Source organism: Taeniopygia guttata, chromosome 2 (genome assembly GCF_048771995.1).
Source record: "Taeniopygia guttata chromosome 2, bTaeGut7.mat, whole genome shotgun sequence".
Classification (NCBI taxonomy): Eukaryota; Metazoa; Chordata; class Aves; order Passeriformes; family Estrildidae; genus Taeniopygia; species Taeniopygia guttata.
The window spans coordinates 138,578,797-138,591,445 of record NC_133026.1 but is presented as its reverse complement, the minus strand read 5'-3'; the positions used below and the strand labels follow the sequence as shown (position 1 = coordinate 138,591,445).

General features: G+C 35.7%; 1 protein-coding gene across 3 annotated transcripts in view; it reads left to right on the top strand.

Annotated features, from left to right (window-relative positions):
* The window catches only part of TAF2 (TATA-box binding protein associated factor 2), a 62,004-nt gene that overhangs the window by 31,990 nt on the left and 17,365 nt on the right, over positions 1 to 12,649 (top strand). For all 3 annotated transcript variants that reach the window (XM_072924962.1, XM_072924960.1, XM_072924961.1), the window contains exons 17-22: positions 365 to 505; positions 1,833 to 1,943; positions 3,259 to 3,452; positions 4,000 to 4,139; positions 9,704 to 9,773; positions 11,270 to 11,379. In XM_072924962.1, coding sequence (XP_072781063.1) covers positions 365 to 505; positions 1,833 to 1,943; positions 3,259 to 3,452; positions 4,000 to 4,139; positions 9,704 to 9,773; positions 11,270 to 11,379 — 766 coding nt within the window. The remainder of the gene's footprint in view (positions 1 to 364; positions 506 to 1,832; positions 1,944 to 3,258; positions 3,453 to 3,999; positions 4,140 to 9,703; positions 9,774 to 11,269; positions 11,380 to 12,649) is intronic.

Below are 12,649 nucleotides of genomic sequence, written 5' to 3'. Positions count from 1 at the left end.
ATCACTGGTTTCCGTAGAGTCAGAGAACTTGGCTTAGTAAACACAGAATATTCATCTAAAATATATAAAAGAGAAAATAATTAAGAACAGAAGTTTATTATGGAAGGATAGTTAGTTGCAGATGTCTTCCAAATGGAAACATTTCCATAAAACTTACCTTTAATGTAGATAAGATATATTGGGAATTACAGTGAAAATTTAGCTAATATAAGATAATACACTCATGAAAGTAAGTATCTATTTAAAGGAGAAAATGTTCTTGGCAATTATCCTTTTTGATTATGGGAAATGTTTAATTTTCTACAGCCAAACTAAACTTTCAATGGTCATGTTAATATGATTTCCCTTCCCCCTACTTATTCAGATTGCAAATTCCATGGTAAGCACATGGACAGGACCACCAGCCATGAAGTCACTCTTTACCCGAATGTTTTGTTGTAAGACTTGTCCAAACATTGTGAAGACCAACAACTTCATGAACTTTCAGAGCTACTTTCTTCAAAAGGTAAAATTTCTTTTTCTCAATGAATGTTTTTAAAGAATTGTCAAAAATACAAAAGTGTTCCTACAATTCATAATTACAGGAATGTGGATAGAACAAACCTGATTTCCTCTGTAATAAAAATCAAAGTAACTTATTCTTTGTCATATGGCTTCAGTTTGTTCCATCTTATTAAAAAATAAATTAACAAATTCTTAGCTATTTTTTTTTCTGATTAGCTAAAGTTAAATTAGCAATTTTTTCAGAAGAATGGTGAATTACATATTATTATATAATTAGTTATAATTATTTGTGAGCTCATTCATAAATAGGACTTGAAGGAGGATACTAATTTTATCTTTTAGGTGAATTTAGCAACTACCTTTATTCTTTAATACCAGTTACACCATACTGCAAGTAAAATCTTATAACTCTTAAATTGGTGGACTTTTTTAGTTCAAGACATTGCATAATCCTTTTTCCCCTCTTCTACCTATTGTCAACATCACATATTGCTGCTGTTTATTTTGGTGTTAGCACAGGGTTTTTGCTGTAACCCATAGTTTTTGGTTGTTCATTGGATAATAAAATTAATTACAATGCTTTCCTCTCGAGATTTACTTGACTCAATAATTGAGTTCTTATTTCATAGATTATATATTACTGATTTTACAGTAGACTCAAATCACTCTGTCCAAAACTGTGTCATTCTTGGTCCTTCTTTTTGTATTTTTCTGCTTTTTTTGGTATTGTTCATTCTTCACCACTGAATCTTACATTTTTCTCCCTTCTAATGCTGTGTGCCAAGTTTGTAGATCTAGAGTAAGATTCTTAAGTCTATGTTGAGTGGAGCCTAGAGATCTGCTTAGCTCATTCTAAAATAAATACCTAATCAGAATAACAGCTGTGTGGCTAATAATTGTTCAGGCTTCACTGACCCTGTTGGGTCTGTATGTCTCAGTGAAAGTAGAAGCTTAGACGTCGTGTTCACATGAAAACACTCAAATTCAGTGTCTATCTCAAGAGAAATTCCATCATAATTTTATTTGTCTCATTGTTTTTCATTTGATACCTTTTTGATAGTGTCTTGACTTGAAAGTCTGTTTTTTGGATATACTTTTTTTTTTATGTCTGTACTGTGACTAAATCCTGAGCAATAACTACGTAGTTGATTTGATCTGAAAATTATACAGTACATGGTCTGACTTTCAAAAAGGTATGTAAATACAGCTTTTCAGACACCTGCTATTGTAAATCTGTTAATTGCTGATTTTCAGGATGTACCTCTTTTCAGGGTGTAACTATCATTTCAATAATATAAAGAGTGATATTCATTAATTTTATTACACAGACTATGCCTGTTGCCATGGCCCTTCTGAGAGATGTTCACAACCTTTGTCCTAAGGAGGTTTTAATGTTTATTTTGGATTTGATCAAGTATAACGATAACAGGAAGAATAAGGTAAAGACAGTATTTATGTTACTCTCTTATTGATTTTTTTTTTTTTTTGGTGAAAAGAGTTTGAGTTAGTATACTGCATGATGTTGGATGCCACTACTGCAAATACCTAGCTCAGAGTTGATGAAAAGGTGATGCAGTAAATGTTAGAGAATATTCTGTAGCTGACATTTCTATCTTTCACATTTCTATCTTTCAAAGCTCTGTGTGCTTGTTGTTGCTAAGGACCTGCTTGTCTTCATTTGCACCCATACTTTTCTTGCTTTACTCTTTTTCATTCAAAAGACCCAAGTGTTTGGAGAAAATGTAGCATGAAAAGTTAAACACAGGCTTTTTGATGTTTATTTCTACTTGAGATGAGTATTTGAAAGAGCAAGGAAAGGAAATAATCTTTTTTTAGCATTATACAGGACTCTGGAATTCTGTGTTCTGAGTATCAGTTGTAGCTCACAGAACTTCATCTGGTTAAATAATAGGTGAACCACAGGTTTATGTTGTTCCATCACTAAACTGAACCATCTGAGTTAGAAATGTCACCCCAAATTCCTTCCCAAACAGACACTTCTGAAGGATGTTTAAATGATCTTTAAGATCCTGAGATGATACAGAATTCCATTTCTATAGCTAGGAGCCTAGCATAATCTTCCCAATTAAGTATCCAAAGTGAAGTGGAACCAGTCTAATGTGTCTTAAACTTAATTTCTTCTTGTGTGTAGAACACATACTGTAACAAGACATGTGCTGCTTGTTACTGAAATAAGGATGATGGATGGGGAGAGGTAGGGACTTGGACACCTGAATGCAAGCACCAGTAGTCACAGAAAGGTGTGACATGTGCTGACATCTCAGCCTCACCTTTCCATGTGTCCCTTCTACATGTGTTTGAACTTCTGCTGGATCTGACAGATGTTAGGTTTGTTTAGGTTAAAGTAACTAATACTCAAATCCAGGACTTCCTTCTGCTTTTTGTAAATTTTATTTTTATGTTTTGCTGCTTACTAACACAGCCAACAGACGCAAAAGACAGCATAATGGAAGGCTAAAACTATGAGCCCAGGTAAGAGGGATGGATGAAGAAGTAAGATATTTTTCACTAAGCAGCAGTGAGCTTATTGGTTTGCTTCAGAAGCTCATGAAGTTGGTGACTGGATTGATGGTATGGTTTTCAGAACCATTTTTTTCCTGTCTTCCTTTCTTATGCAGTTTCTCCCGTGGTCTTGGTTTTAAGATGTGTTCTGTACCAGGGCTTAAGCATTTCTTAGCTTTGAAAGTATATATATTATTATATTTTCTTGTGTTAAATACTGGATTTATCTAGTTTTCAGACAACTACTATCGTGCTGAGCTGATTGATGCCCTAGCCAACTCTGTGACTCCTGCAGTCAGTGTGAACAACGAAGTTCGAACATTGGATAACTTAAATCCTGATGTACGACTTATTCTTGAGGAAATTACCCGTTTTCTGAATATGGAGAAGCTTCTTCCCAGTTACAGACATACTATCACAGTCAGGTACGCTTTAATGACTACTTTTCTTGGGTTTTCTGTACCTTTCTGTAGTTAGCTTTTGTGATTTTAGCTTGTATGTCTTAATCTTAAATGTCAAATTCCCTTCAAGTTTCAAAAGCTGATTATGCAAGTTTTTCTTGATTGCTTTACTTTTCAGCATTAATTTTTGTCAATGTAAACCTTTAGTAGCAGTCATAATTTGATCTTCCCATGTCTCTTTAAGAAGAGCATTTATGAAAGTTTTGCCTTGTAACAATAACTGTAGGGCATGCAACATATTCTGAGCTATGTTTTCTCTAAGTTATCATGGCTGTGCTGAAACCAAGCAATGGATTTGACAGGGTGGAAAATTTTGTTTGTGTTTCTGCCTAATTCAGAGATAATAAGAGCTATATGTTAATGCTGTGAAAGTAATTGTAACATTTTAATCGTGTTAATACAGATAACATAATTCAGAAGATTTGCAGTACTTGATTTGGAAGAAAGTAATTTCATTTTTCTTGGCTGGTATTCTATAAAGCTGATGTATATTTTCTTCTGCCATTTCTAGCTGTTTAAAAGCTATTCGAGTGCTCCAGAAGAATGGTCATGTCCCAAGTGATCCTGCTCTCTTCAAGTCATACGCAGAATACGGGCACTTCGTCGATGTCCGGATAGCAGCGCTGGAAGCTGTTGTTGACTACACAAAAGGTACTTTTTTCCAAGTATTCTGACATTTTGTAACAATTCTTATATAAATGTAATGCTTACCTCATTAATACTAGGTTGAAATAGTGTCCACCAGAAGAGCTGGTGTGGTGACAGGTGTATTGATAAAAAGCTGAGATTTCTATTATTGTTTTGTCCCAGAAAGTACAAGTGTTATGAAGATGTGCTGAGCATTGTTTCTCAGTGCAGTGCGAATTGAATCAGATATCAATGTTTTGAAATAATGAGTGGCAGTAAGGGGATTTGGTAATTTGTCTTTAACACTTCAGTGGCTTGGATTTAGTTGATTTTAGCCCTAATTGCTAGTCAAAGTAATTGATTTTGCTTTACCTTCTTGCTAATATCTTAATTGTGCTTTTTGCATGCATCTTGTGGTTATAAATTTCGGAAACTTAGATTATTGCAGAGATATTTTGGCTGATTCTGTTTTGTCATTCCTTATGCATCGCTTATGTTTGTGAGATGTTTACATTCTTTTAATATTGCCTTTATCGTAGTTAACTATTGCAGATCCATGAAAAAAAAGAAACCCTGGACAGTTTCTTAAATGGTCTGTAGTTGATACTCAATCCTGACAGATTTCTAATGGCAGTTAGAAATTACAGCTTCAGTGATCTGCATTACATGAATTTGATACTATATTGTCCTGTTCGTTTATTTGGGTTAGTCTTTCTTTGATCAGCAGATCTGTAGTACTTTTGTGTTTGGAGGTTTATACCTTTCAAAGTGGTCAAATCCTTCAGTTCTTCCTCTGTAGCAGACTGGTGGATCTAGATTTCTAATTATTCTGCCTCAGATTTCTTAGGTTTGTTTTGTTTTCAGGATAAAGGAGAGTTTCCTTTGCTTGATACATGAATAATTGTTTTCTCCTTTATTTTAAGGGCTGTATTACCTTGACATTATGGCTGTTATTCTATTCAGAGACTTCTCAAACTAGATAAGCAGTGGGAGGTTTTAAGGCAATTGAGTCTTGGAGTGAATGCATTTGGTGAAACTCAGGCATCCAGTCACAGACTGAAAGCAGGCTGTCATTCTGAGCAGCTGATACCTGTGAGGGAGGCTGTGCACCCAGCAGTGCTCAGGCTCCCTCCTGTAATCATCAGACACTGTATCCTCAATCCACTGCACACAGACCACTTGGTGATCCTGTGAGTGATACACAGCTAGAAAACAGAACTGTGCTAGTGCTGTGCATATCTCTCTCTTGTGGGCTACTTGCTTTTTTCCACCCTTCATAGAATGTTAGTGGAAATATTTGCTGGAGAATTGAAAGCTTACTCATCAGCTCTTTCTTCAGAACAATCTCCTCACTAATTCCTCCCACCCTGTGGAAAGACAAACTGATAGAAATAAGGTTTTATCCTTAAATTCTTGGCCTTTTATAGATGGTATTTATAGTTAATAACTGGCTTGAATAAGAAAGTGCTTGTACTACAATGTAATAAAGTACATCTTTAAAACAGCTGATCAAACGGGATGTGGTGTAAGCAAGATAATAGAGTAAGTTGCTTGAAACCTACAGGAAGCTAAAACTTGAATGGTGAAAAGTAGTAGATTACTTGTAATCAGTGGTTGATCTGAACAATTTTTGACTGAACTCACTCTGAGATCTGATAATGACAGACTAGAATACTGCTGTACCTAGCTGCCTTGCCCCTTGCCAACAGCTTTTTCTCTGATGCAGAGGTAGCAGATGCAAATATTTATCTTCTATCACAGCCTGGTATCTAGCTAGTCATCAGTCATTTCTCAAATACAAGCTTCCAGTACTGAACACAGAATCTCCTGCTCCTTCTGTAAGACTGGTGGGTTTTTGGTGGAGGGATGATCCAGAAACTCAGTGTGCTAACTGATTTCTTCCTCTAGCCATAGAGAAGTTAGCAGTGCTTGCCTTGCAGAGCCCTAAATCTGACTTTGGAAGGAGAAATGATTGGTTATCTATTGCCAAGAGATCTGATTCTCATTGTTCCCAGTTACCTGGTTTCCAGTTCACACTGGATGCAAACCAGCGGCTATCAAGTGCCTGTTGCTTGTGCCAGAGCTGGCTTTTAACAGTACTTGTAAAGGAAGCTAACAGATTTTGTAATTTCCATAAAAAGGAAAGTCTGTGTTTTCTGGGTGGAACTTTCTGAGTAGGAATAACACTAACTTTTTTTGAGTTACTTGAAAAGAAATAATTTCTTCATGGAATGGAATAACTTGTTTTCTTTGCCATTAATAGCAAGGGTTTTTTTGAGTAACTTTTTAAAATGCTTGAGGCAGCATACAAGGGGGCTTGGACAGTTTATCTAAAATCACTTGAAGTGAACAGGGTTTATTAACTTTATAAAGTTTACTTATGAGAGCAGTATTACTGTTAATAGTTACTTATATAGAACAAGGCAGTTGCATACTTAGAAGAGAAAACAACAAACTATTCTAAATAAATAACCATTATTAAATTTGAAGAATATGAATGTTCAGTGTCAAAGATGCTCTCCTGCAATTGAGAACTGCGACAACACTGCTTGTAATTAAAAAAAAAAAAATGTAAGGGGATTTTTGTTTCAGAAAGCAATGACATGTGTTTATATCTACCAGAAGTATGAAAATCCAGACATGTTTCTTTTCCCACAGCCTTCATGTAGGCAAACTGACAAGCTACAGATGGGATGGGTGGTCAGTGCAGTGGATAAGAATTCAGGTCATGGGCCACACTCAGAGGGGGGTGATCAGTGGTTTTTACTAAGGCTGGCAGCCTGGCACAAATGGGTCCCCCAGGAAACATCTTCAGAAATGATGTAGAGAACAGCATTGAAAGCAGCCTCACCAGGTTTATTCATGAGAATGCTGGTGGCATTCAGAAGAGAGAGACATCTCACAGAGAGACCTGGGCAGGCTTGGAGAGCAGGAGAGCAAGAACTGGATGAAGTTTAACAAGTGCAAAGTCCTGCACCTGGGACAACATAACCAAAGAGCCCAGAACAGGCCAGGATCTCTGCTTGGGGAGCAGAATCACTGAAAGGGACCTGGGGGTCTTGGTGGAAGAGAAGCTGACTCTGCAGGGACCATACTAACAGACTGAGATGTGATCATCCCACTCTACTTTGTAGACAGTCTGCACTTCAAGCAGTGTGTATAGTTGCAGCCCTCACAATTCAGGAAAGTTGTGGGCAGACTGCAGAGGGTCTGAAAAAGGAGCCATGAAGATTATCAGAGGGGTGCAGGAGCTGCTCTATGTGAGAGGAGTGGCAGAGTTAGCTCTTTTCTCCCGGGATAAGAGAAGGCTTAGGGGGGCTTCATCGCAATATTCCAGTACTTAGAGCACAGCTGCAAAGTGGATGGAGTGTCTCTCTCCTCCACGTGGAAAGGAGAAGGATTAATAAGTTCCACCAAGAGACATTTCATCTTGATAGAAGAAAATATTTTTTTTTACAGTGAGAATAATCAATCAGTGGCACAGCCTCACCAGGGATGTAGTGGAATCCCTATTGCTGGAGGTTTTCAAGATGCAGTTGGACAGAATGCCTGATAATCTCATTTAGGCTCCCTTTCCCATGGAAGGTTGGAGCAGATGATCTTGAGAGGTCTCCAAACCAGGCCTGGTATATGGTTCTTCTGGCTAATAAGATTTCTTCTGCCTGAGGTCAGGTTTAATTTGTCACTGCTGTCCAAATTGTTTCACAGTTTCTATATAAATTTGAGGAGCAGGTTAAATGCATTAGTAGGAAAGCTTTGGAAGCCTAGAAGGCTTAGTTTACACTATAAGGCAAATAGCAGGGAAGACTTACTTCATTTCTAGCAGAAATAAGTTTAAAACACTTTTTTTTTTTTAATCAAAAATGTGTGGTGTTACCTGGTTTTGTTATCCAGTACCATCAGCCTAAAGGATTAATCTCCCAGACTTTTCATTTTCTAATTAAAAAACATTCTAAAATCCCTTTTGTTAGTCAAAATAATTGCAATTTGCTAATGATTCTGACTTTATGTTTGCTGTGTTGCAATTCTTTGCTGTGTGGTAATAAAATACTATTTTTGTTATATGCAAAACAACATTTGTTTGCAGTGTTCTAGCTGCCTTCTGTCCCAAGCCAGGAAGAGCAGCTGTGCATTGAGCTGAGCACAGGAAGTCACTAATCCCTTAAAAGTATGTTCTCTGCATAGTTTTTCAAAGGTTTCTGGTTTTTAAGGCAAATCTGAGATTGTAGTTCTGATCTGTATGGATACAAATTTGCTCTGGCATCATCCAGAAGTGTGTAGCCATGCTCTGAGCAGTGCACTGTGTGAGCTAATATATTCTGCCTCTGAGCAGGGCTTACTGGAGCCTCACCAGTGTAACCAGTTTTGTTTTGGCTAGACTGTGGGAAGAGCGGGGCTGACTTGCAGTGGCCTGCAAAAGACTCTCTAGCCATTATCTAAGCAATATTTTAATGTAGTTGCTTCCCCAGAAAGGGGTCTTACATTCTAGTTGTCCAAAGCATTTTTAAAACTTGTAATAGAATGAAGTGCTGGTTCTTATATTATAAATAAATGCCTCTTCTGTTAAAAGCAACTTACTCTAGTGAAATAACAAAAAAAGAATAGGTATTAGAATTGATTGGAATAAAGAAGTTATATTTTAAAATTGTTGACTGAAAACAAACCAAAATAAGGAAGAAAAGTTGAACTGAGGTATTTAGAACTAAAAATACAATTGGCTAGGGGAAGAAGGAAATACATTGCTAGGACCACAAGATGGAAAGCAATAGAAATGTCTGTGGACTTGTCCATCCAGTAATGATTAATACACTGTCTTCATTGTTTTGAAGAAATTACGATACTGCTGTAAAAATCTTACAGTTATGCACCTGACAGAAAGATCGCAATAAAAATTCTTTCATATTTATGTAATGAGTGATGATTTCCTGTGTAGTTTCCTATTTTGTAATATTACTCCGATAATCAAAGGAATTTTGTAATGTAAGTTACATTTTAGACTTACAAGCTGACTTTGTTTCCAACAGTGTCAAACACTGATTTTCTAGAAGCATGAGATGATAGGTTTCAAAATCCATTTTAGCTGCAAAGTACAATGATTTAAAAAACTAATGAAGGCTAATGAGAGGAGCATGATTACTGTTTTATGTAAACCCTGTAGCAGTCCTCTTTGAGTCCTCTGTAAAGATAGTAATCTTTCACAGATTCCTGTGTATGAGAATTGTATATTCTCTACAGATGATGTTATGCTTCTGATTCTTGAAAGAATATTTGAATGTGTTCATTTTAGGAAGCACACAATATCGAGATAAGCCTTCACTCTGTCTGGTTTTCCCTATCAATGCTGATGCACATAGCCAAATTGGTTTTTACTGAACAATTGAGGCGTGTAAGAGTTTTGTAAATGTTTCTATATCCATGTAGAGTAAGACACTTTTTACTTTGAATTTGCTCCATAATTAGTGGAATTCTACTTAAGTTGCAATGATTCATGCTCTTTATGTGCTAATTCAGGAACTCATGATTGTCTTCATCAAAATCCTTCTAGTTTATATATATTAATAGGCATTTTGTTTTATTTTGCTTTGCAGTTGATAGGAGCTATGAAGAATTACAGTGGCTACTCTCTATGGTTCAGACTGATCCCGTACCGTACATAAGGTGAGTTAATAAAGAGACAGGTTTTTTGCTAATGCTGAGGCTATTAAGTAAATTCTTCACCTGGAATCACCATAATAGATCAGATCCTTAACTGCTTCTTCACAAAATTGTATTTCCTTCTTGTTACTTTACATTAATTGAAACATGTTTAGATGTTTCAAGAGTTCACATCTCAAAAATTAGTATATTCTGTTCTTATTCTGCATTGTGTTACTTTTGTCTTTTATGTTCTACCTTGGCAGAAGTATGAAGTTAGAGATCATTTCCTGATCATAAATAAAGAGTATAAATATGATGTTGCATATGGCAAAAAAGACTTCATGATATTTAGAAAAGACAGGGGCTGAGACATAGTGCACACAATATTTGGACACCAAGGGGTGTAAAGCAATTGTCAGACTGTAGATGGGGTGAAAGGATCGTGTGAAAATATGTTGGAATTTCTAGTGTTTCTTGTTTCAACTTCATTTTCACATGAGTGGTTGGGTACTTTAGTATGTTTGTTAAAAACCTGTGAACACCAAGGTTCATAATAAATGTTTTTTCCCAACACTTTATTTTTATGACCACCATTGAAATACTGAGTTTCAAAGTTAAATAATACTGCTTTTACTTTCTCTATATAGGTGATTTCTTACAAATACCATAGCTGCAAGGTTGTTCTGTTTCATTTCTGTCATTCTTGTTTATGGAAATAAATACAGGTTTAGCTTCAGTTTAAGAAGAAGATTTACTTTTATTTGTATCCTTTTAAAGAGGAGTTTAAATTTTGAATTGAGTGCAATAGTTAGCCTCTTCTAAAAGAAAATGAAAAAAAAAAAGAAGTATCTGCAAGAGTCTTCTTGTTCCAAATCTGTAAGACAGCAAAGTGAAAGCTGGCTATTCAGAGAAAAACTGTTAAAATAATACGTAATGAAACAAAGAATTCATTAAATGTTTTCAAGGCCAAGTTTAAAGAAACAGAAATGTATCTATTTTCAGCTCAGTCTGTAAATACTGTAAGCAGCATGGTAACTGCAGGATCTTCAGAAACCAATGTAACTTAAGAGGTGGCAGTGTTTGTTTCCAGGAAAATGTACAAGTCACTGTTTTTTGGCCCTGCCATTTTGTATCAGTCATAAAAATTTGCAGTATCAGTATGTAAAGAGTTTATTTGCCAGTGTTACATCTTGGTAAACTTCCAAGTCAGTGCAAAAAAAGATCTTGACTAAACAGAAGAGCTTAATGTAGCCTGCAACTTTTGACAATTACATCTAAAAACATCCTACTGCTTTGCACCTTACTTTTTATCTGCAAGTTATATTGCTGATGGTAAATCTGTGTCTGTGCATTTTGTGGACAGAAGGAAGAGCTCGAGGCATAAAACATTGGTTTAAAATTTGGAACTAATCATGTAAGTTTAATAAGTTTGTAAGAATATTGCAAACTGTACAGACTTCTTATCTTTAGGGGTTTTCTTTTGGATTTAATAAAGATTATTTTTGTGTTTCTTTCAGGCATAAGATTTTGGATATGCTGACTAAGAATCCACCTTTCACCAAGAATATGGAGTCCCCCTTATGTAATGAAGCTTTGGTAGATCAGCTTTGGAAACTGATGAATTCAGGTTAGCTTTTTTGATTTGTTTGGGTTTTTTTGTTGTGTTAGAGTTATATTATGAGATTTTGTTAAATAAGTATTAAAAACTTGCTTCAGAATATGCAGAGAACTCTCTTAGTTTCAGTAGTTAGAAATGGAAAATCCAGTCTCAGAAGCTGAATATAATCTATGTACTTCCAGAACACTCTGGAAGTGACATAGGCTACCAAACCTTGTTTTTAATTCTTATGGTTACTGATGTAGTGTGCTTTGATGTTCTTCTGCACAGAATCACATTTTGAATGTTCAAAATTGTTCAAAGCAAGTGTTTCCTTAAATAACAGTGTCTCCGTTACACTTGAGAGTTTGCTTTACATTACACGGTCTCTTTTTGTCCTCTCTTTCTAAACTCTCAGGGAATATGAGAGGTCAGCATTGATATAGATAATTTAAATGAGATTTTTAGAGGTGCATTATAGACATAAAACTCAATTTGCCTAGTGAGATTAGGAAATATCCTAGTGAGAGAAGGGCTTGCATCTTTACCATTGACCTGTTTTTCATTACTGAAGCAGTTTTATCCAGTCCTGACAAACTGCCCTTTAACATCTGGCACATTGCTACACAGATTACATATAAACATTTATATAGCTTTTTTAGGTCATTGCAGGCTTTCTGTTCTCTGTGTGTCATTATATTCAGTGTTTAAAAGTTTACAGCTACACTCCAGGGGTTGAAGTGAGGAGACTACTAGTAGTTCAGTTTCATAGGAATTGCCAGCTGTCAGACACAGAAAATAAACAATTTTGATGTTCTCATCAGAGAATTTGTTTTTGCTTTTTCATGGGAGAAGAGTGTGTGCAGTGTTACGAGCATTACCTCTTTTTGCAAGCAACAAATAGGGTATACATTCTTATTAAGGTTCATGGGGCTTTAAGTACCTAAAGTTCTATGCCTCAAGATGACATAATGTTTCAGTTCATTTTCTGTAAGGAATAACTGTGGCATTCCAGGGTGCCTTGAAAAAATTTGTTGATGGGTGACAAGCTAGTAGACAGGTTTAAAGGTGCATGATTCTAGAATCATGAGTTGCTTTTATTTAACATAAGCACATGTAATGGAGAACAGACTCTGATTGATATATGTAATGGGTTTTTTTCTGTGCTAATCTGAATTAAATTGATAATATCAAATTGCTCTAAAATTAACATTTTTGAATGTGTCATTCTCTGGGGAGTATTTTAATGTTAGAAATGTCCAGATTAATATTCACTTTTAATATTCACAGTTGCTTTCAT